The sequence below is a fragment of the Xenopus tropicalis genome, chromosome 7 (genome assembly GCF_000004195.4).
Source record: "Xenopus tropicalis strain Nigerian chromosome 7, UCB_Xtro_10.0, whole genome shotgun sequence".
Taxonomy (NCBI): Eukaryota; Metazoa; Chordata; class Amphibia; order Anura; family Pipidae; genus Xenopus; species Xenopus tropicalis.
In genome coordinates, this window is record NC_030683.2 from 80131255 (window position 1) to 80155819 (window position 24565).

The 24565-nt window shown below is 39.2% G+C and overlaps 2 protein-coding genes across 3 annotated transcripts; both read left to right on the plus strand.

Annotated features, from left to right (window-relative positions):
* Window positions 1-871: 871 nt before the first annotated feature.
* mfrp lies at window positions 872-13811 on the plus strand. 2 transcript variants are annotated; one of them, XM_031906114.1, is made up of 13 exons: window positions 872-1264; window positions 2432-2599; window positions 5200-5299; window positions 6697-6825; window positions 8098-8199; window positions 9402-9609; window positions 11330-11460; window positions 11544-11669; window positions 11860-12085; window positions 12207-12337; window positions 12453-12587; window positions 12714-12841; window positions 13110-13811. In XM_031906114.1, exons 2-13 carry the CDS (start codon window positions 2453-2455, stop codon window positions 13332-13334), a joined length of 1788 nt encoding a protein of 595 aa, XP_031761974.1. In that variant the 5' UTR covers window positions 872-1264; window positions 2432-2452; the 3' UTR covers window positions 13335-13811. The 2 variants fall into 2 exon arrangements, with proteins under 2 accessions (XP_031761974.1, XP_017951559.2); XM_018096070.2 differs by lacking the exon at window positions 2432-2599 and having other exon boundaries at window positions 875-1264.
* A 155-nt stretch (window positions 13812-13966) lies between these two features.
* Window positions 13967-23667, plus strand: c1qtnf5 (C1q and TNF related 5). The gene is made up of 3 exons (XM_018096071.2): window positions 13967-14185; window positions 20384-20601; window positions 22592-23667. Exons 2-3 carry the CDS (start codon window positions 20385-20387, stop codon window positions 23119-23121), a joined length of 747 nt encoding a protein of 248 aa, XP_017951560.1. The 5' UTR covers window positions 13967-14185; window position 20384; the 3' UTR covers window positions 23122-23667.
* Window positions 23668-24565: the final 898 nt, after the last annotated feature.

Genomic DNA, 24565 nt, shown 5'->3' on the forward strand with positions numbered 1-24565 from the left:
CTTGCCAGTTGGTTTATCTACAGATGCACTGTGGGTAGATATAACAAGCATTTGCACTAGAAAAGTACTACTTACAAAATGCAACTCTGTGGTCGAGACCTGTAAAGAGACAACTAGTTGTTTTAGGGGCACTAAAAGGTTAAAAATGCTCATCACTGCAAACTCCATTGTATGAGAGCTTTTGAACTAAAAAGTGTATGCACAATCATAGCAGCTGGACACACATAGCATGACCTGTGAGGTTGGCATGAGTGGATCTTTGCTGATATGGCCACCTACATGCTGGTCTCTATTAAGACATTAACACATTTATAATCTCCTTGTGCAACATGATTTTCTAACCTGCCTTATACAAATATCTACATGGGCCAATAAGCTACCATATTAGGGCAGATGGAAAAACAAAGAGCAGGTTATTTGGTGTACACAGAGGAGGAATGAATCTCATTGGATCCTCTTACAATAAGTGGAAATCTTTTCCTGGATAGCTCACATAAAGTTTTTAATGGTGTTCCTTTAAGAATGTATCCCTGTTGTTGGTCTGCACCTTCCAGCAACTTTAACCAAATGATCCCCAACCCATGGCTCCCGAGCAACATGTTGCTCCCAGTGGCCTCAAAGCTGGTGCTTATTTGTGAATTCCTGACTTTGAGGCAAGTTTTGGAGGCATAAAAACCAGGAACCTCCTGTAGGGTACCAGTTTACATGGGTTCTACCAAATAACCAATCACAGCCCTTATTTAGTACCGCTAGTTATAATTTTTCATGCTTGTGTTGCTCCTGGACTCATTTTACATTTGAAATGGGTAAAAAAAAGTTAGGAATCTAACCTTTACTAATATGTTGCAGTAAGCTGGGAGCCTTAGTCCTGCAACACCAAGTTTGAGTAAATGTCCAGTTAGGAGGAGGAAGAACCTGACAGTTTACTTAATAAGTGCATATTAAGTACATACATATATATTTTCATTTTCTGGGTATTATTTATTCCAGGAAAACCAAATCCTGCCCAAGATATTTTAATGCAGTTGTTAGCACACAGATTCCTTAGGCTGGAGGGAGGGCTTGGGGTGCTCACCTGACTGGGATTAGACTGTTTAGCATATTTTTCTAACCTTCTGAACGCTGAGAGAGAATTGCAAAGGAACCTTCACAATACCACAGAGGGCAGCCAGAATTCCAGAGCTGGACACTGTTAAGATCACTGCATGAAGGCATCTATTTAAGTTATGCTGAGCACCACCTTTGTTAAATAAATACACAACAGGTAGGTTTTGTGCTTTTTTATTAACAGTGACTTGCTTTTTCATTGGAGAAATATGCTCATGATAATGTAGACCTTCCCTAAAATTCTTATATTTGTATGACGTACGGTCGTAAGTGAGGTTACAAAGGCCAGGATAGAAAGAGGCTCCTACAAATGCATGTGAGGCAGCAGGCAATGGATACGCTAACTGTTGTGTGTGGGTGCAGAGCAAGTAGATAAAACTAGCTCTGAATGACAATGCAACAAGGTGGGTTAGTTAGGGAGGCAACAGGGGAGGAAGTGATTCCAGCAGTGTAATATAAAGTGCATTGTTTGCTACAGTTGCTAGCAGTACTGCTACTGCAGTAAATTTTTGCATAATCAAAATGCCCAGTAATAAAAAACTTGCAGCCTTTTCTTTCCCGCTGCCTGTGAATAGCCCTACCTATATGGCTTTATCATTCATTATTTTTACAACTCTGTCCTTTATACTTTTTGCCTACATTGTGTAACCCATTGCAACCAGATGTTTGTTTCAAAACAATTGACCTGTAAATGCCATGTGATGATTGGTTGATATAGTAGACTAGTAGCAAACTTGAGTCCATTGATTACATTACCCCTTTAGGGGACCATTTACTAATGGTCTGATTTTTATCTCTCCATGATTTTTTAGCACTAAAAGTCACCAAAAAAAGTTGTGACTTTTTCGAGATTTATTATGCGACAAAGCTGAGTCTGACGATTCACAAGATAAAACCTGTCGAGGTCATGTAGTCAATGGCACATGTCCCTTGACCTTCTTTGCTTCTAAACTTTAGAGGTTTTTGGATTTTGGACACTGGTTTTTGGTGCAACAATTTAAACAAATTCACAGTTTTGCAACTTTTCTGTGCCATTTTCCTGCACATACTTCTTCAGCTCAGACGTTTTAGTAAATGTCAGACATTCATGGAAATTAGTTTATTCAAATTTTTAAAACTGGGTGTTAGCAATGAGTAAATAATTCATGATTTATGAATATTAAATAGAGCCAGGTACAAGATACATTTCAGATGGAGAAACTGTTAATAGAGCAGATGTAGCTATATAGCTCCTCAAAGGCATCCATTATAAAAATGTAAATATTTTTTTCAATTGCCATGTCAATTTAGGCTATATACTGATGTGCAATAATTGCTTAAATAGGACTTTCCAACAGCCCTATCAATGACAATCACACGTCATATTCAGGGTTGGGCTTCTCCAAATTCCTCAGATTTGGAACTTGGTGAATCTAGAGATACCAGCCTATTTCAAGAAGAGGGAATGAGTGAAGTTAATAGGCTGCCCCTCTGTGCCACATCTGAAGATGAGGTGAGATACATTGAAAATATTATTTACCTTAATGTATATCCAGCTTTCCTATTCAGATTTACAGACTTGATAAACATAACTATGCCTGTACGCAGTTACAATATGACATAAGCTTTTCTCTTAATTTGAATTGTATTTAAAGGGAAATTATAATTTAATGTCATTATATTTTTTAACTGCTGCATATCTGTGTTTTACCCATTTTATACAAAATCCTTATATATAGTTCCACACAATAAAGTCTAGTAGCCAGACCTGGCCTGGGAATCTGTGGAGGGGCTGCTGTAAGATGCCATAGACAGTCACTATTTATTGTGCTGTTGGGGGGCTGTTTGGGCCTCTGTGTACTTGAAATGCCAGGGCCTATTTAATCCCAGTTCTGGCCTGCTTGTATCACATACATACACATGCATTGTACATTTGTTTGTACTTTAATTAACCTTAAATAATTTTAGGCGCATTTACTATACACTCCTGAAGAGTTTAGTATCACAAGCAAAACAAGTTGGACAGGCCAAGTTACACATATAAACTTCTCTAGAAAAAAATTCTGGTCTTCCAATCTTTCTTCACTTCTGGTACCATGCCACCCAAGCCCAGACTGGCAATCTGTAGGTCATGGCAAATGCCACAGGGGCTGCAGTAAGATGCCATAGACTGTCACAATTTATTGGGCTGTTTGGGCCTCAGTGTTGTTGAAATGCCAGGGACTATTTTAATTCCCAGCCCAGACCCAAATGTCATCAAATTTTTTTGTTATAATTTGAGTCAAAAGTCTAATTGTACATTTAATTTATTAAACAAATATCTACAGGTATAGGACCCGTTATCCGGAATGCTTGGGACCAAGGGTATTCCGGATAAGGGGTCTTTCCGTAATTTAGATCTCCATACCTTAAGTCTACTAAAAAATCAATAAAACATGAATTAAACCCAATAGGATTGTTTTGCATCCAATAAGGATTATTTATATCTTATTTAAGAACAATTACAAGGTACTGTTTTATTACTTCAGAGAAAAAGGAAATCAGTTTTAAAAATCTGAATTATTTCATTAAAATGGAGTCTATGGGAGATGGGCTATCCATAATTCGGGCTTTCTGGATAATGGGTTTCTGGATAAGGGGTCCCATACCTGTACTGTTGTCTCTGAGACACAGTACTCAGTAATAAGGTACTCCTTGGATTCCCAGGCCCCTTTTCCCTGCCTGTTGCCTACCATCCTGCCTCTTCTCTTCAGGTCAGGGGCTCTTTACAACACAGACTACAGACATACAAGTAAGTCTGTGAATGAGGTCCTACAGCAAGTTTTTCTCTGCAACACTTATGGGCTCATTTATCAGTTTTCAAGTTTGTGAATTTTAGAATTTTTCTCTACTTTGAATAAACAATTAAAAAAAAAAAGTAAATGTTTGCTTATTTATTAAAAAATCTGTATATGAAAAGCTCGAATAAAACATGTAAAAAAAAAACTAAATATCTCAAATTTGGGAGTTTACAAGCTCAAAAGAACACTTTGAAAAACTCAAAAATCGTGAATTGGAAAAATGGCTTGAATTTTGCCTAGGACAATTCCCATTGATTTATACATGAACTTGCAAGCTTTTAGATGCATTTGAGTTTTTTTGCACTTAATAAATATCAGATGATATCAGTCGAACTATAATTCAAATATTGGGGGTTTTACTGCAAAAAATTTGAAATCATGGAAAAAATTCCAAAATTCGAACGTTGATTAATCACCCCCTTAGAAAGGGGTATAGAGATAGAATATGTAAGGGAGAAAGCAGTGTGCCACTCTCTCTCTGTTTGGCTGATGTGAGAATACAAGAGTAAATGACACCAGGGAGCCTGAGTCCTATTACCTCCAGGAGCTCACTGTATGTAGAGAGAGATAGTGGTATGCCAGCCAATAAGGAAAAAGGGGGGGCCCCAGTTGTACCTCACCAGACATGGATCCAGTGAGGAGGTTGCTAAGATTAGATAAACCCTAGGACCTCCTTAAAAAGGCTGTCCTACCTAGCAGCGCCATCTAGTGACTAGAATTAAAATAACAGTATTTATACATATAAAAAATCTACTCCTTGTGTACACCGAAACTGGCCAAAATTAACCCATTTGTCAATCTGATCAAACTTGTAAATTCACCTATATGTTTCTAGCTTCAGCTTTATTAATAGATATGGTCTTAATGTAACTTGAAATACATGTAATATATAAAATAAGCAGTGTCTTCAAGATCCTTATGGTAAAAGCTTCTTAGGTTATTGCCACAGGAGTTATTTTCTACACTAGTGTATTACCCCCAGCATAGATTGTATGAACCCACCCCTGTTAATCTGCTTGTAAAGGGGGATGCTATCCGAAAACCTCAGATGACAGGCGGTTGCTATTCAAGTCAATGGAAAGAAGCACAATGGTTTCCAGCTAAGAAAACATTTGGTGTAGGCCAATACCAGATTCTAAACTGGCTGTAATATACTAGAGGAAAAATGCTATGTGCCATTGGCCTTAGTCTTTTCTGATCTTTTCTTGTTCACATATGTTGGCATTCTTGAAAGTATTGTTAAAATGTCTTAGGTTTTTCCTCTTTGCTACAGGTGAAGTTCTGCAATCCTGCCTTTGACTCTATGTCTGAGGTCTTCTTAACAGAAACTATTGGAGAAGATACTGTGCCACCAACCTCCCAGGTCAGCACTGGTAAGTACCTTGAATTGATGCTTTGGTAAAGATTTGCATGTTTTTGCATGATATATTAGCTCGATATAAACAAAAGATTCATATAAAAAGTAACTATTGTAAATGCAGACAGCAACAGAAACATTTTGTAACAGTAAGACCTATCTGTTGTCAAGGATAGAGATTCTGCAATTGTGTTCTTTGCTCTAGAAGAAACCGTTTTTTGGGTAAAAATAACACAATTTTAAATGAACCTAGGATGGGATGGCAAAAGTGCAGCACACTGCCTTTTAGGATAAGGTTCTTCCCTTGCCTAATGACAGAAGCATCACTGTGTGCTTGGGGCCAGAAACTTTCCAGATAAGAGGTCTGAACATAATTTTAGATCTCTATACCATAATGCTAACATTTTGCCCCCAACAAAGATTTCAGCTTAGTTAGCATTAAGTACAAGGTACTTTTTTATTCCTACAGAGTAAAAAGTCATCTTCAAGACCCGGGCCTAGGGTGGCACAAATTTAGGGGCAGACATTTTGCTCCCATACGGAGCAATGGGGACTTCTCCCCACTGCGCCGTATGGGAGTTTAAATACCCACGCATGCACGCTTGTGTCGGCACAGGGGGGGGAGAGATGTTTGTTCGCGAATGCGCGCGGGGGGGTGGGGCGCGAATGGTTGGCAGCCTAGGGACGCCCGGAATTGAAATCCAGCGCTGTCCTTCACCCTAAAACATTTAATGTGTAATTACAAGCAACTTTCCAATATACATTTAAAAAAAATCATTTATACATGCAATTTCAGTTTTCAGCATCTTTTTGCTCTCTGGTTCTGACACTTAAAACAATGTAACAGGACCCAGATTTCCTCAAGGTGCTTTAATCAGTTTTAATCAGCTGGCTTGCAACATTGTTTAAGGAGCCATATATAAATATGCAAAGTATTTGCAACATGACGAAAAATTCACCAAATGCGCATGACTTTTTATATACACGTGCAACTTTGAAATTTGGAATTTTGCCGCAAATCCAGGCCTGCTGAAAAATATCTGTAATCGCTAGTGATAAGCAAAAGTTTTTGGTATGTGTTCATGGTGACATTCTGCATTTTTCAATTGGCAAATTTTTGTCTGCAGTTGCTGTTTGCAAAATGCAGAAAATGAACATTTTTGCTGCAAAATGTCCCCAAAGTCACAGAACCCACAGTTTCGTAACAAGGGGGACAGATGCGCTCATCACTAGAACTGTACCAAAAACAGCCGATAACCCCTTTATAAAACAGGAAATGGCATTCTCTTATTATAGAGCTTTCTTTCTGGATAACAGAACCCAAAATGTCAGTAGTGTCCTATTTTCTGCAGCTGCTACAGCTTCTTTTTTGTCAGAGAATGATTATATTCCTCTCTTATTCTTCTCTACCAGTTCCTAGACCAAGGGGAAGGTGTTGTTCCAACAGGCCCCGAGCCAACCACACCATCATCATAATTCTTACTACACTGCTGGTTCTTTTTGTTCTGATCTTCAGCTTCACATTGGGAATCTTGATCTCCAGTAAGCTCCAGTATTGCACTTGTGGTTAGCATCAGTATGGTCAGTCTTGTGGTTAGGATCTGTGTGGTTATGACTAGAGCTGTGATTTATGCTTCACAAAATTGTTGACTCCCTTGGGCACTGCATATATTGGAGAGTGATTTTAGATTTTAGTTATAGTGATAAATTGTAGGTTTAGTAGGGCTGAACCAGTGGCAAGAGAAGCTCTAAAGCAAAATTATTGTAGGGCCCCCTTAAATAAAGGGAAAACATTTTTTATAACCATATGTTAAAACTGATTCATTGGGACCTCTTAGGCCCCCAAGCAATTGCAGGGTCTGCTTTCTATGTTGATATGCCCTGACTAAAACATATTCATAAACTGTATCCCTTCAGGTGCTGCTGACGATCAGCTCCCTGCATCCACCAAAAGTCTAAGGCTGATGCCACACTTAGCGTATGGCGTATATTTTTGGCAAGATGAAAAATGTCTGCAGAAAATATCGCCATACGCTCTTACCTGTGCCTGCCCCCAAATGAATGGAATATGCTCGGGTACAGGCACGTGTAGACGATATCCACTGAAGATATGAAGTCTCACATTTTTTGGCAGATATCGGCTACATGTGCCTGCACCCGAGCATATTCCATTAATTCGGGTGCAAGGGCAGGGGCGTATCCTCAGCAAGTAGTTTGGCTTTTTTTGATGATTTTTAATTCACCAAAAACAAAGTCTGGTTATGACTCTGCATTGCAGTTGTTTACAATTCCTTCACTGGATTAGTGAGCAATCATAGCATTTCAGAAATCAGCTGTAATGACTTTTAGGCATATTTATCAGAGTAGATATATATACTGCTCTATTTTCACCCTTGAAAAATATGGCTATAAAAGCCATACTGCAACTTGTAATGAAATAGCAGCCACAGCATATTATACTGCAAGAGCAATAGGTAACAGCACATAATAGATAGCAATAACACACTTACAGCATATTATACAGTGGCAGAAATGGGTAATGACATCCCCATTACAATAGACTATAAGAGCAGTGGGTCATGACCCAAAGAATATTAAACATCAAATGGCAGATGGCACTGACACCCCAAGCACATTATATAGTAAGAAGCAGTTAGCACTGGTGCATCCAAGCACTTTAACATACTGTACTTGGAGTGCCAGTGCCAACTGAAAGTGAGAGGTTTTAGCACCCCAAGCACATTATAAAGTGAAAGTAGGTACTGGGCCCCCAAGTATATTATATGCCTTTTACAATTATTTGTTTTCAAACAGAACACAAAGTAGAAGATTTGGCACTAACTGGTGTCTCACCAAATAACAACAGCAACATTTCATCCCCAGACTCTAGGGATTTTACAGAATCCATCTCAACAGGTGAGTCAAAGTCCTGTTAATGTATTATAAATAGCTTCCCATTACTGACCACAAACTGGAACCTTTGATCACTAGAGAACGTAAAGCTTTAAAGCAGAAGGAAAGGTAAAAACTAAGTAAGCTTCATCAGAAAGGTCTATGTAAATACAGCCATTAGCACTCACAGAAACGCTGCACTCTATAAAAAGAAACACAGGATTTCTTTTCTTTTGTGTACACATGTTCTTCAGTGTCAGACTTCCTGCTTTTAGAAAAATTCTTCAGGGTATGGGCAGGAATCTGCTCAGTTTGCTCCTCACTCACTCTCCCCCTTTTCCTCCTCCCCCTCCCATCAGCATTCGCTCTCCTCTCCTAACTTTGTAATCTGAGCTACCAAGACCAAGCTAAAATGACAGCTGCTATCTTAGACAAGCAGAGGGAGCTTCTAGAGCTGTTTACTCCAGAATGGTAAAGCTTTCTACTAAATAAATAGAGCATTCTAGGTTGCAATAATGCGGCTAATCTATTAGTGGTAAAATGCCAAAATGCCTTTCCTTCTCCTTTAAGATTAAGTTGCTTATATCACTTATATTTATGGTGAAACAACAACCCTATACAGCACGAGTTAAAGCTCTACAGCTTTACTTCTGGGTTCCACCAATGCAATTCATGCTTCTTTGGGGTAACTGCATGTGTGTGGGACTACCCTGACATGCAGGTATCAATGCACTCACAAATCAATTACAGTAACCTGTGTACCCAGGCATGTACTGAGTGTCCATTAAGTATTGAACTTATGGGAGGAAAGCAGTGCCAGAAGAACCATGAAAGGAAAGTTTGGGTAGCATGGTCATAGTATTTCATGTGACATAGGTCTGCTTATCATTAAAGTAAATTAAAGGAGCAAAGTTATTGTAGGGTTTTAGTCCCCCTTGGCTTTGCCATACATAAATTAGTTTTAGATACATTTGGACCACAAGGCTTTGCCTATATAGTAGCAGCTTATATTAACGTTACCAGACCTGTTACTGTGTGAAAGATAGAAGAATATTATAAGGTAAGAGATAATAACTGAGCTGATATAATGTTTTGTGTCTTAACTTCTTGTCTAATCCAGTCATTTAATGTTTTTTATGATGCCAAGGGGCTTGTAAACTCTTCAATTTTAATATTACATGAATCATGCTGTTTTAGAACAAGTTGTTATATTTTTCTCTCTCTAGTTTGTGGAGGCACCTTGAATGACCCGGAAGGATCTTTCAACTCACCAAACTACCCATACCTTTATCCTCCCAACTCTCATTGCTCCTGGTTTCTGGAAGCAGAGCCAGGTCATCTGGTCCAGTTGAAGATTATAGTGTTAGATGTTGAGGGCTATGGAAGCTGCCTTGTTGATTGGTTGGAGCTTAGTGATGGGAATATAACTAGCAGGTAACATTACTAAATCCACTGGAAAACACCTTTTTAGGTCGAGGGCATACAGCAGAAGAAATAAGCTGTAAATCTGGTTGGGATGGAGTGAATTTAGCTAAAATTCTTTGTTTGTTTGTAAGTCTTTAAATGTTAATTTACTGGCCAGTAATTCATTAATTCAGTATTTCAGTAATTTGTGTAAATAGCTATGTGTATAATCTGTATATATATGTGGTATATATGTGTTAAAAGTGCCAACAGTATTAGCTTTGGTTAACAAACTGAGGCCTACTTTGTTTGAAGCATGTGTATGAGCTGTAATGGAAGTACTAACTTACTATGTTACTATGTAAGTAAAGTTTCATAAAGCACTTACCTGGAGCTCTCAGAGAAGCTACTTCCTAAAGGGGTGGGCAGTCTCTCTGAATGAATATTTATAGATTAGATGCTGACCACCTGGGGGCGGCATAGAGCAGTTTGGAGGCTATAAAAGCTGCAGACTGGTTACTTTTGAACGTCTGTGTTAAGCCTTAAGCTGGCCATACATGCACCGATAATATGTTTCGTACGAGACGACAAGTCGGCGAGACGGCCAATATCGCAGGAGGCTGCTGATATCGGTTGACTCGCCAATCGGGTGGGTTAAAACATTTTGATCGGGCTCCATAGAAGACGCCTGAGCAAAATCTGCCATCAGGGCTGAATCGGCAGAAGGAGGTAGAAATCCTATTGTTTCTACCTCCTTATCAGCCGTTTCAGCCCTGAACGTTAGTGGCGGTTTGGAACGATCTTTCGTGCGACCGATGTGTGGCCACCTTTAGTAAGAGGCAGTTCTAGATTTCCAGGAGTGTACTTGCAGGGTTACTGTTGATCCCCTGCTGGTAAAAGTCTGTATTGCACCTTTGCAAATACTGAGTTTTTTCTGCATTGGATAAAAATAAAGCACATTATTTCCACTGAAGATCTGTCTGGCTACTGCACGCGCACAGTGACACTGGTGTTATCTAAAAAGCAACATAGAATGCAGTGTTTCCCCTAGATCTGTAACACTGCGTTAGTTACTAGTGTTAATAGACACTATCTTTTCTTTTGATAATAATAATATTTTATGGCCCATTTATGACTGCAAATGCAGTAGGCTAAGTGCATTGTCTACATGAATCTAATGCAAATACACTGTAAAATTTCTGTAGTCCAGTTCGTATCATTTACATTGGTTGGCGTGAGAGTGACGTGTGCATGACTGTGCTAGAGACAGTTGACACAGGTCATTGTAGGAACCCTGGAGCTACCACCTGGTTTGGAGGAAGTGGTAGTAGCTCCAGGGTTCCTCTGCTTCAATAGGTGCCTCGGACCATGTGGCAGGAGGAAGGCAGAGGCGCCAGCCACAGCTATACAGAAGTTTAGGGCGAATGTGTGAATACACGTACTGATAAACTGGATTTTTTGCACAACTGACTGACACTAATTTTGGGGCCCTGCAAATGTGCTTGTGGTCATAACCCCTTATAGAACTTTAATGTGTGTGTCATATAATAACAACAGTAATAATATTATGTCAATGTATGACCAGCATTAGGCCTTCTCAAGCTTTCTGTATTCTAGCGTTATTCTCAACCAGGCTAGGCTTTCAATATTAGAGGTTACATCAAATAAAGGAATCATGAAAACAAAACATTTTCTATATACATTTGATTTAATATCTTTGTTTCTGTATTTTCACTGTGCTTTATGGCAGATTCTGTGGCTCAGTTGCTCCTACTACTTTCATCTCTCATTCCCACTGGCTACATGTAGTGTTTGTATCAGATGGAAGTGTGGGGGCCACAGGTTTTCTTGCGACATACCGGATGATAAAGCCCAGTCAGGGTAGGTCCAGGTTCTGAAATGTGGGTAAGAGCGGGACTAGGTGCCTTAGAGGACTGATGTGACTAACCTGTGACCTCAAACAGGAAGCTGTTCATGGGATGAGTTCTTGTGTGATGAAAGGCGATGTATCCTTCTTCCTGCACTTTGCGATGGGCTTGCAGACTGTGCTGACAGGAGAGATGAGGAGAACTGCAACCAGACAAACAAGGGTATTATAAGAGAGACAATATAATACTAATAGTGTTATAATGAAGGTGCATGTATGCAGAAATACATGAGAAAATATCTGTTCTGTGTTTGAAGTGTATTGGGCAAACAGATATTCGACAGTATGTATCTATCTATGTCTATCTACCTATCTCTCCAACTACATCTGCAAATATTTATTTGTGTTCTCAGACTGTGGGGGCTTACTAAACAGCATGCAGGGATCTCTCCAGTCTCCTAATCACCCTGGATTCTACCCTGGGAAAATTATATGCCGGTGGCTTCTTTCTGTGCAAGATGGTCTCATCATTAAACTTCAGTTCCATAACTTCAGCCTAGAATCAGATCTAAGATGCAGATTTGACTACGTGGAAATCCATGATAGTGCTGGTCTGGGCACGCCCAGCCTTATGGGGAGGTTAGTTGAAGCTGGTATAGAATCATACCTTGGACTATTGGGGCCTACATAATTAGTTAAAATAACTCAGTTATAGTACTTCTTAACTCAGTTTTGTGACAAATTGTTTTCTCCTCCCCAGGTTTTGTGGGTCTCAGGTTCCTCCAACCCTTACTTCCTCTGGGGCACAAATGACTGTTCTGTTTGTAGCAGATGAAGTAACATCTGGATTAGGTTTCTCTGCCACCTATGAAGCCATAAATATCACAGAAAGTAAGTGCTGATACTTGTCTCAGAGTTTTATTTGTTGATGTCTCATAGCCTTACGGCTATGCTTTTGTTTTGTTGCCTATTACTACTGCCTATGTCTCACCTTTATTTTTTCTAGATGAGTGTAATCCCAAGGAGCTGAGATGCGGCAGTGGTGAATGTTTGTCTCTGCAGTGGGCTTGTGATGGGTGGCTTGACTGTCCAGATGGAAGAGATGAACTAGGCTGTCCCGAGACACCAGACATCAAGCCAGGTATGATGTTTGTCCCTATGGGGCCTCTGCATTTTTATTTTTCAACTTAAACTATTTTGTTTTCATTTTTAGTGTCTTTTACTTTTCCCACTAAACTAACTTTTTACTGTTGTTACTGATTTTTAGAGGTTCCGTGCCAGCCTGTGCAGGTTCCTATGTGCCAGGGACTTTCTTATTCACAAACGGCATTCCCTAATCTTTGGGTGTCACTCCATGAACAGCAAGCAGCCAGTGAGCTTCTCACAGGATACAAGGTATTTTGAGCAATTTAAAGACATTCTGGTTACTCAGATCTATATGAAAATGTGCCCATGTTAGATAACAGCAAGCTGACCAATGTAGCATTGGTAAGGGTGATAAGGGTTGCAATGGGGATGTTTTATGGATTGCCCTTCAAAGAAGGGTAATATATTTATTTTTCTTCCTGTATTTATTGTTGTTTGTAAATTGGTCTGTATATGTACATAACTGATTGTAGTGGTGTCCATATTATTAATTTGTTACCTTTTTATTTCCTAACAGATCCTTCAGGAGCTGCCATGTTTCCCAGTTTTAAGGCCCTTTTTCTGTGCTTTGCTGGTTCCCAGTTGCTCTGCAGAGGGAGGTGTTTTACAGCCATGTCGCTCTGTCTGTGTAAATGCAGAACAGCACTGCCTTGCACAGCTGCATCAGCTTGGGTTAGCCTGGCCATTTAACTGCAATTTACTCCCACCTCACGCCCAGCAGCCAGACTGTGTCATTCCCTAAGGGACTCAATGTACTTGGAAGGCCACACACAATCCATCCCCACACCATTATGTACATCACCTCTCACTCTCAAAGAATCAAAGGTCTGCCCCCTTTGTGGTCCTATATTAATGACTTAATTTTGTTTCCCTTTTTTATTCCTTTCTTTCCTCATCCCCCCCCCATTAATATTTATAGCCCTCCTTCAAACATCCTCTGTCTCCCCACATCTTCAAAAGAAAGACACTCATAGGACACGAAAAACAAGACCTTGGGCCATTCTCATTGTGGGATAGATGATAACTTGAGTGCTGGCAAGACCAGCAGGGTAAACTGTATGGAACACTGACAACTTCACCATGCCATGTGGTCGTAATGTTATTTGCCAGGCCTGTCTACCCTGGATGGAACATCAGAAGAACAAAAGCTTCACCATTTTCGATAATCCATTGTTTGTATGCAAATTCGGCAAAATATTATACAAAAATTGATTGCCCATTTTTGTGTCTCCTGTTTCCTGGTGGTCTCCATTTGCTTTATTTCTCAGTCATATAGTGCCCCACGCTTTAACGTCATACATTTGTCATACCCCATCTTTATTGTGCACCATTTGGCTTCTCTGAGACCTCCTCTTTTCTGTCAGGTTTGCCTTTTTTCATCCATTCTCTGTCTCACTAGTTCTTTCTCTTCCCGTCTCATACATTCTCTCTCCCCCTCCCTGTTATGCTGATATTTCCCTTGTGGTTTTTGGCTCCCTAATAGAATAGTTTGACTCACGAAGACGGGGGGAGAGAGAGGGTGAGAACGCCTGTACTGGGGATAAAGGAGTAGACAGCCCGGCATCAGGAGGGCAAGAAAGACAAACAGCTAAAGTGAGTACAGACTGACAAAATAATTATCTTTACTGGGACATTAGAGAAGAATACACTAAAAAGTATTTCAAAGTAAAAAAGAAGGGGATTTTAGATAAAAGTGGAAAAATAAACACTGACTGGAAAAGAAAGAGAGAGGGGGAGATGGGTGTGTACAGACATTGTGACTGTGTGCTAATATCAAATGATAGCATTGTCCTAACAGACTGGAATAACTTTTGTAGAACAGAAAGCAAAGCAGTTTGTATTTTACACACAACTAAAGGCATATAGAGTAGGATACAAGCAATACGTGGGGCCAGTGTGTGTGTGGGATTCCTTATAGAGTGGGGAAAGGTTTTTCTGCATTCACTTGCTACTTGCTCTCTAAGATCTTTCTTTGTTACCTTTGAGTACACTAGAGTTAAAGTGTCTCCTAGCTATATGGGGGACTACTAAATGAGCTGATGCTTGAGTTTGCAAGCTTTCCAGCTTGGTAACCTGTTGATTGTATATGAAATCACCACTTGTTAGAATTCACTAGTCCTATATTAATCCATGAAGACTGACATGCCAAAATGAGTTAGCTGCACACAAAAGGAATAAAGCTGTGGCACACAAGTTAGTACCTAAAAGAAAGGTATTTGGTGTATATCCTAACATTATCTCTGAGGTTTTTCCAAAAAAAAATAAAACTGTGGTCGCAGTCATCGAGCAGTTCTGTAATCAAAAGCAGCCATTTAGCAATTAGCTTTCATTCTTCTAGTACAGATGAAAAGTCTGTGTGTTGCTATATATAACTGTACTGTTGCAAAGTTGCCTTACTATGTGTTCCGAAATGTGTTTTCTTAACTCAAGGAACAAGTGGGCTTAATGACCACTATACCATAAAGTGTTCCTACTGAATTGTGTTTAACACAAGGGAATACCCATTCCAGCTTTGTTTTATTGTGCATAGCATAAACGAAAACAGAGAGTTGACCCTGTAATGGCAAATTCAATTTATAGCCCTGTTGGTAATAATAAAAAACAATAATCTCATGCCACACCCCCTGTTCCTTGATTGGATACATTAAGGACAGCTATTGCAAACTGAAAAGAAGGTTTTAAAGGGGAATGCCACCCAAAAACTGATTTTTGCACAGTCAAGAAAAAAGTGATTCTAAGAAATAATCCAATATGTCTTGCTATAAAAAGCTTTCTTGTTTTTGTAAGTTATTAATTTGTGTAATAACTATTGAGGTATCTCTCTGGTTGTGTACATTATCTGCACTTCTCACCCTAAAACATATGAAACAAGTCAACTTATTAAGAGACATGGAGAGGACTGACTTCTGTTATATTGTCTTAAGAGTCAGAAACAGAGAACAGAAAAAAAGCGTGAGGAAATAGCTTTCAATAGCAATTACAAATAACTTTTCTTTCATTATGCAAAAATCTGGATTGAGATCCCCTTTAATAATTTCACTAGACATACACATATAAAAAGTAATTAAATAGTTACCCTTTACATTATTGGTGTTTATTTACAACTTGCCGCTATCTAAGAGCGCATTGGGACATCTAGTAAGTTAAAGGTTATAAAAAGGGGCCCCAAATATGACACGGTGAAACACCTTGTAGGAAAAATTACATGTTGGGCTTTTGCCAGGGGCATAACTATACAGGGAAGCAGATCTTGATGCTGCAGGGGGGCTCAGGAGGTATAGGGGGCACTAACTAATAAAAAATATTTGTAAAACAGGTCAAAGTCCTGACATTTTGTTGGCTAAAAATACATTTGTTGTGGGACCCAGTAATATTTTGTTACGCCACTGGCTTTGGTATCGCAAAGCAATTACTGTATATAAAACATCCAGTAGGATCACTCAGCACCTGAAGAAGTCACTACCAAAGGTAGCAGGGCTATTAGTCTAGGATTTGCCCCAGTGAGACATTTTAATGTGCTAAAATAAACATCCCTCAGAAGTTAAAACTCTTGGTTGGGCTTTATAACATGCATAATAACATTGTTGCAAGGTTTCACCAATGTGGTTTCTGATTCAGTGGACAATACATTTTCTGCTCACTTTTATATAGACATACAACTTATAAACCCTGCACATCCCTGTTTCCTTAGCACATTAAAAATGTTTCTTATTTTACCATAATTTAAGCCTCATTGAAAATCAATAGAATAATGTGATTCTCACTGGTGTGTGACTTTTTTCTGCCGAGGGAATAGTCTGTTGCGTTTTTTCTTAAAAATGCTAGCATTTGAGGAATAAAGTTGCACAAGTTTTGTCACTTTATTTTTTTTTTGTGCCTTAACTTTGTAAATTATTAAATAGGCCTCTTAGTATAGATTTTGACTGTACATCCCCTTTAAATATTTGAGTGGGCACATTTTCTATGTATATTTTAAATAAATATATACATATACAGGGTCAGACTGGGGGTGCAGGGCCCACCGCGGCTTCTGCTTTAGGGGCCCCTGCATCTCCCAATGGCTCCTAATACACACCCGCAGAGGCCCCCCACCCATTTGACCCTATCCCTGAGCGTGTGTAAAGGAAAATTACCTGCAGCATGTCGGGGGAGGGGGGCCAGAGGATCAGTGAATCGCCCTTTGGGGATCAGGTCTGGGGACCTGGGGACCAGTCCGACCCTGTATATATACACAAATGATTGTAACATACTCCCAATATTGAGGAAAATGACCCAGGTGCATCTGAAAGAAATGAATATTGACAAGAAATGGAGCGCTTCAGGGGACTCACTGAGGCAGTGGTTTAAAAGAGAGACAGGAGTTTGAAAAGTGGAGGGCCTAAATAGAATGATAAGTAATAAATTGCAACAATAACATTGTAGTCTTGGCATGCAGCAACAGTTTTTGGCTGCTATGGTCAGTGACCCCCTTTGAAAGCTGGAGTCAGCAGAAGCAAAATAAATAAATAACTAAAAATGTATAATAAAAAAAGTTGCCAAGAATAGGCCATTGTATAACATACTAAAAGTTAACTTAAAGGAGAAGTAAACCCTAAAAATGAATATGGCTAAAAATATACCTCCCAACATTTGAAAAATGTAAACAGGGACAAAAAGAAACGGTGCCCATAGCTCAGCAAAATGTTTTGACCATGCCCATTTTTGCAACCACATCCCCTATATACCACTTCCATTTTACAGAATTTGGCAGGTTATTTAAAGTTTGAAAACATTTCTGGGGGGTTGGGGGTCTTGTTTTATGTGTTTGTAGGGATACATAGGGTAATATGCCCCTATGGCTTTAAAACCTACCATTTCCTTCTTTATGCTGTCACTGGGCAAAGACCCATGTATCGAGTTTACCATTTGCATTATGTGCCTTATTCATTTATAGGTTGACCACAGGTCTTCCTCTTTGGCTGCATCTTTTGACTCTTTTTGATAGAAGTTCCATTGAGCCTGGGATCAACAGGGCCCCAGTAAAGCCAACCTACCCTAGAGTCACCATCCAACTCTAGCGAAGTCGGGGAACAGGGACCCCATGAACAAAGAATAGCTAAATAGAAGAACTCCTTAGAGCTCTTTATAGGAAAGTGAGGCAGTGTAGGATTAGTTAGTAAGAGCAGTTTCTGGCCCCAACCAGGAGGTTAGCTGGGAAGTACCTTTCCTTACAAGCATAAGCATAGGGCCTTAGCATAGGGCCACGGTTAAGACACAGGCATCAACCCTACTTGTTGGGACAATAAACCAGTTATTCAAAGAACCTTCTGGCATCCATTTTTTTCAATTACTTTGCACAGAATAAGTGAGTTTTAGTTGCACTACACCCCAAGGATATTTCCACTTAGCAAAAGCCCATATGATGTGTAGAGTCCTATGTACCCCATGCTCTAAAGCTATTCTAGCTGGTGTTGCCTGTTTTTACAGCCAAATAGGGGTTACATGTTATTACAGTTTTACTAACAAAAGTGAAATTGCTCTTTAAGCTGCAAGTCTCAGTTCCCCCAAGAGATCTGTTTAGTTTATTAGTTACAATTGTATCTCAGTGCAGGTGTTGCCTGTTAACTTTTCTACCAAAAGCTACTTATTTAATTAAGTTTGAGAAACATTGTATCTTTTTTAGCATTCCATGCAGGAGATCAAAGGGAAATGAGGGACTTTTCTGTAAGACTCTCTGGCTGCAGGATAAGCTTTTAAAATCGGGACTGTCCCGCAAAAATCAGTACAATTAGGAGGTATGCTAAAAATGCAATATTTTATATACTGAACTTACTGCACCAGCCTAAAGTTTCAGCCTAAAGGTTTGTCTGTCATATGTGCTGATGCTACAGAGCTGATCATTATATGTAAACTGCACTGCTTACAAAGCTGCCATGTAATGAGAATCTGAATTACTAATCACCCTTGTCTCATTACGAATGCTTTATATACAGTATATTGTGAGTTGGTCCCTAAGCTCAGTAACCGACAGCAGCACAGAGCATGTGCAGGGAATCAGCAGAAAAGAAGTTGGGGAGCTACTGGGGTATCATCAAAGTTACAGATCTTGCTAAAGGACTGTGGTTGGCTTGGGCTATTACAGAAGCCAAAAACATCATTTAACATTTTTTCACTACTTCTTTAGTCAAATTTCAGTTTTCCTTTAAAAGTGAAACACTCCATGTAGGATAGAAACATTTCGGCCCTTGTACCACAGAAGTTGCGCAGCTCTACACAAACACATGCCAGCAAACCAGAAGATCATAATATAATACAAAGGATGGGCTTTGTGCATTATATTAATCCCTGGCAGGCTTGCAGTATCAGTGCATGGAATGCACTGTGAGCTTAAGACAGACCAGCTATACTGAAAAAACTAAATAAGTGCAAAGGTGGAACTTTTGACAGGGCCATCACCACTTTATTGCCACCATCCCACCCCTCTACATACCTGTATCCCTTAAAACATGTATGTGGGGTGGCGTTACAGCCATCTCACTCTGGTGGAACAAATTCAGTTGCCCAGATCCCCTATAGTTATATTCTAATATTGTAATCCTCCAACATACCACATGCCCTATTTTTTAGGAGAACAAAACAGTGTGATAAAACTAATGTGAGCCAGACACTATGCATGAGTATCACTATGCATGAGTATATAAAGGTAAGCATGGCAGGTGATCACAACTGTCCAATCATTTCTTGACATAATTTGCTAGTGCAAACATGGTAAAAAAAACAGTGATCTCTGGTATGAGTCATGGGACACCTGAGCAGAGAGGCCCATGCCTTTATTAGTAACCAGGCACCACTGAGTCAGGCTGCCTCTATATTTAGCCAGTGCGAAGTGCTAGTTAGTTCTGTAGTACTCATTTTTATCTATTTAGGGAGAAATGTGGGTTCCGCAAATACAGTAGAAAATAATAAAGTAAAGTTAAAAAATCATTTATTTAGACAAGAACAGAAAACCTAACGCATTTCGTGCCTGTTGGGGCAGTTATTCATGGGCTAGTGGATACAACCCTGTAATCGATTTTTATAGGGCTTGTGGCCAGTCAAATGAAGGTACACAGTAGCCAATAAAAACCATGAAAACACAGCCAGTGACACAATTCAACCCACAGTAGTAGAATATACATGTGTGTTTAAGGTGAAATAAAGTAGAATATTTTATTGAAGATTTTATTTTATTCTACTTTATTTTACCTTAAACCTAAAAAGGAATTGGCAATATTGTGAATAACTGGCTAAATGCTATCATTTCACCTATTTTGTATCCAAAATCAATTTAGCAAAAACATTTTATTTGGCCATTGTTATTAAAATGATTTGAATCATTCCAGCTTAGAGACATTAGGGCTCATTTATGTCCACCAGTGTGCAGTGAGCAAAGTGCAATTTAGAATGCAATCATCATATTTTTTTCCCACACTACAGCTTTTGTCCAAGAATTCCACTGTTGTTGCATGTGAAAGGAGGCGACGTACGTGACACAACTGTACTGCACCTGATGCAGTTGCCTTCGACTCAATACACACAGCAGCTCTCAATTCCAAACTGAAGACCGCAACTGCACTTGATGAAATTACAATTTTGGGCAACAGTGAATTGAATTGCCTAGGCTATATATTTGGCTGATATCTGCCACGCTGTTTGTGAATTACTTCTTTTTAATTGCACAGAATTATATTACATACTGTATGTCTTTTCTCTTTTACTAAGCATAGTCTCATTCCTATGGTTATTATTTATTCCTAACCTTTTCAACCATAGGATGATACCATTGCTCCATCTGCTATCCCTGGTCACTTTAATACCAATCACCAGTCCAATAGGGGATAACAAGATTGCCTCTTCCTGCTGCGGAATGCCAGGAATTCCAGGTATACCCGGGACACATGGTAATGCTGGATTACCTGGAAGGGATGGGAGAGATGGAAAGGATGGGAGCCCAGGCACAAGTGGACCTAAAGGTGATTCTGGAGAACCAGGTAATAAATATTTGGTCACATATTGGCGCATGTTTAAGTGTTGGTGGGAGGGAATGATAACACCAAAACAAAACGATTTCCAGTACAGTTTATCAGGGCAGCACACATTATAGTATGATGTAAGCATCAATATCCTAAGAAAACTGCAATTAGACTTCATTTTTAAATAAATTAATCTGCTTTATGGTTGCTTAATTACCCTAGCCACCTTAAAGAATGGAACATGAATAGGACAGGGTTAAAAGTACAGGTTAAAATGATTATTATTTCATGGGACAGGGACTCTATTATTTCTCTCGAAAAGCTATGGCTTGAAATCCATCAAATTCTTGCATGAAAGATTCATTTCATAACATCTGCCACTAGATGGCCTGCTATGCTTGTTGAACTGATAGGGCAGTGCTGAGATTAATTTGCTATTGTCTACTATAAACTAAAAACAGCCTAATTTTGGCAATTGGTACTTTTGTTCTAACCAAGGTGTGTGTTTATGTGCAGAAGGGAGGCTTGCGTGTTACTTACATAAGCAGTATCTTATTTGTCTGTATAGGCATACCCTCATCTACCATGTTACTGAGGCAAAGATTTTCCCCTACCAACAGACATTTTTTTAAAGTAACAGAAAAGGAGCCTTTGTACCGTTTATATTGTCCACTTTTGTTACCCTATATCATGAGGACTGGTTGACTGGTAACATTTTCAATAGAGGTTGCTCCCTGGACCATATAAGACAATAGGTCCTCAGTTGTTCGGACAGAGGACTCCTTAGATCAGGAGTTATATTATATTGTATAGATAGAACAAGACGTCCTCTGTGCTCTTCCTATATATATATATATATATATTATATATATACACTGTATATACTCGAGTATAAGCCTAGTTTTTCAGCACCCAAAATGTGGGTCGGCTTATACTTGAGTCGGGTGCCATGGGTCCCTCTAGACTAGCACCCTCTCTCCTTTGTGTGCAAATTAGGCCACCCTCAACCAGACCCTTCAGTGCCCTGGCCTAGGCTCCCACTAGCAATACTTATTTCCCCTTACATCTCCTCTGGGACTGGGTCTGCTGCCAGTTTGCCAATGTGCAATGAGCGTGGGGTAGTACTCATATTGTTTTTGTTGACACTCTTCTCCGCTTACAGAGCTAGTTTACTATTTTTCTTTGAAATAAATATTGAAAAACATATACCCCACTGATGCCTCAATTAATGTAATTTTATTGGTATTTATTTTGATGTTAAAACTTAGCAGTAGCTGCTGCATTTCCCACCCTAGGCTTATACTCGAGTCAATAAGTTTTTCCAGGTTTTCTTATGTAAAATTAGGTACCTCGGCTTATATTCGGATCGGCTTACACTCGAGTATATACGTATGTATATGTATATATATATATATATATATACATATATATATATATACAGAAAAGAACAGAGCACACCCTAATAGTAATCAAATGCCCCGGGTGCTTGCAAAAACCATGTACTGTATATAGCAAGACAATGAGCCGCACACACAGGGACAAACCCTGAGTTTGTCCCTGAGGAAGAGCACAGTTGGTGCTCGAAACGTTGGATCATTTTCATTAAAAAAAATTTTGTTTTTTTTGAGTGTGTGCGGCTCATTGTCTTGCTATATATATATATATACTGTATATATATATATATATATATATAACTCTGTTTGTAGGAGGAAATCTTTGCCTCAGTAACATGGTGTATATATATATATATATATACTGTATATATACACATATATATATATATGTTGACCGTTTGTGCTCTCTTTTGCGCATATATATATATATATATGTGCAAAAGAGAGCACAAATGGTCAGTTTGCAGAAAATTCAATAGGGCTTTATTTGTCACATTTGCATCTACACATTTCAATCCCCAGAGGATTGTCATCAGGATGACAAGAGATTTGAGTGTGTGTTTATGTTTTTAATGTTGGTTCAGACCATTGTAAACCCTTCAACTGTTCCACAGGAATCCCTGGTGCTCGAGGTTTCCCAGGTATGGCAGGTCCTCCTGGTGTACAAGGTGATAAAGGAGTGCAGGGGGAGTGTGCTGTGCCCCCCCGCTCTGCGTTTAGTGCCAAGCTATCAGAGTCCCGCACATCCCCCATACCTGGGCAGCCTGTTCCCTTTGGCAAGGTTCTAATAAATGAACAGGGGCATTATAACCCAGAAACTGGACGTTTCAACTGTGTTGTACCAGGGCTCTACTACTTCTCCATCCATGGCACTGTCTTCCGTGGATCCCTTCACCTTCAGCTGATGAAGAATGGACATTCTCAAGCATCCTTTTTCCAACTTGGTGATGCAAAAAAGCCTGTGGGTTTGTGTGGAGGTGCTGCATTACGCCTTGATCAAGGGGATGAAGTGTGGGTGCAGCTGGGAGACTATCCAGGCCTATATGCTAGTGAGGGGACTGACAGTGTGTTTACTGGATTCTTAATCTACTCTGACTGGGAACCACATCCTGTATTCAACCCCCTCGCTAACACTGATTCATAAACCAAAAAGTCACAGGCATCATCCCTATCTACAGCTGGGCAGGTAACCGCAGTTTATATTCTGGCTGATACTCAAGTTCAGCAAAAATTACTACATCACATTATAACCATCACACAATGCACTGTTTACACTATTTATAGACACACATTCAAACCATTCCACCCTGTGCATAATAACACTCTACTGATTCTACCCATACAACCCTACACAGTCTTAAGGTGTCCAAACTTATCATACTGTCTGTAAAGATTACTGTTTACATTGCATCTACAGAAAATGTGTGACTTGCTTCATCAAAAAAACTAAAGAAAAATGTATTTTAGCAGAAAATCTTAAGACAAGTGTTAGGTATGAGCTGCAAGCATGTTTCACAGAAACACTAGTCTGGCAGATTTAACACATGAATTCTCAAATCAGTCTACAAATTGTAACCACAGTATCCAGTACTGTCATTTGCATCAAAACCATTTTATGCTCTTTCCCAGTAAGGTTGAAAACTTGTTTTGCAAAAATAATGATATATTAAAATTATATATGTTTTCTTTCTTTCCCTGTAATAAACATTAATTTCTAGTGGATGGGCATAATCATAGGGGTCACTGGGCAGGCTGGGGGTATAATCTTAATTTGGATGAGGATGAAACACAGATAAGTAAAGTGCACCCTGGAGCTAGCAAAACTAGTTCTTATCATGGGCAAGGTCATGTTCTATTACCAAAGCAATTTATCATACAGTATCATGGAATGCAGCTTCAAGCAGCTCTAGGTGTTTTGTACCAAAGATTTTTCCTGGGACAGAATTCAAACTGAAACCCCAAGTTTTGCATTACATAATACTATGTAGTCTGCCATTAAGAAGTGCAGGCGTTACTGACCCAGTTGGCAGATTTAGCCTTGCATAATTTCCCACTGTTGCAAAGGGACTGGCCCCCTTATATTTTGCAGCAGTCCTATTGCTTTATACCAGTTTTTACCAGTCACCCACGGGGAACGGACTAAATTATATTTATTTAAAAGGTGTGGTTCACCTTTAAATTACCTTTTAGTATGTTATAGAAAGGCCAATTCTAAGCAACTTTTCAGTTAGTCTTTATTATTTGTTTTTCACTGTTTTTGAATTATTTGCCTTCTTCTTCTAACTCTTTGCAGCTTTCAAATAGAGGTCACTGACCCCGGCAGCCAAAAAACGATTCCTCTGTGAAGCTACTGTTTAATTGTTATTGTGACTTTATATAACTGATTTTTCTATTCAGGTCCTCTCCTATTCATATATTAGTCTTACATTCAAACCACACCCTGCTTGCTAAGATAATTTAGACCCTAGTAACCAAAAAGCTGCTGAAACTCCAAGCTGGAGAGCTGCCGAACAAAAACCGAAATAATTAAAAAAACTACAAATAATAAAAAATGAAGACTCTCTACATCATACTAAAAGTTGACTCAA

What these genes read in the sequence shown, in the direction of transcription:
- c1qtnf5 (XM_018096071.2), top strand. Translation starts at nt 20,385, where the DNA reads ATGATACCATTGCTCCATCTGCTATCCCTGGTCACTTTAATACCAATC. An exon ending in AGGTGATTCTGGAGAACCAG is followed by an intron (nt 20,602 to 22,591) that starts GTAATAAATATT and finishes ACTGTTCCACAG; the next exon opens with GAATCCCTGGTGCTCGAGGT.
- mfrp (XM_031906114.1), top strand. Translation starts at nt 2,453, where the DNA reads ATGACAATCACACGTCATATTCAGGGTTGGGCTTCTCCAAATTCCTCA. An exon ending in ATTGGGAATCTTGATCTCCA is followed by an intron (nt 6,826 to 8,097) that starts GTAAGCTCCAGT and finishes GTTTTCAAACAG; the next exon opens with AACACAAAGTAGAAGATTTG. An exon ending in TACAGAATCCATCTCAACAG is followed by an intron (nt 8,200 to 9,401) that starts GTGAGTCAAAGT and finishes TTCTCTCTCTAG; the next exon opens with TTTGTGGAGGCACCTTGAAT.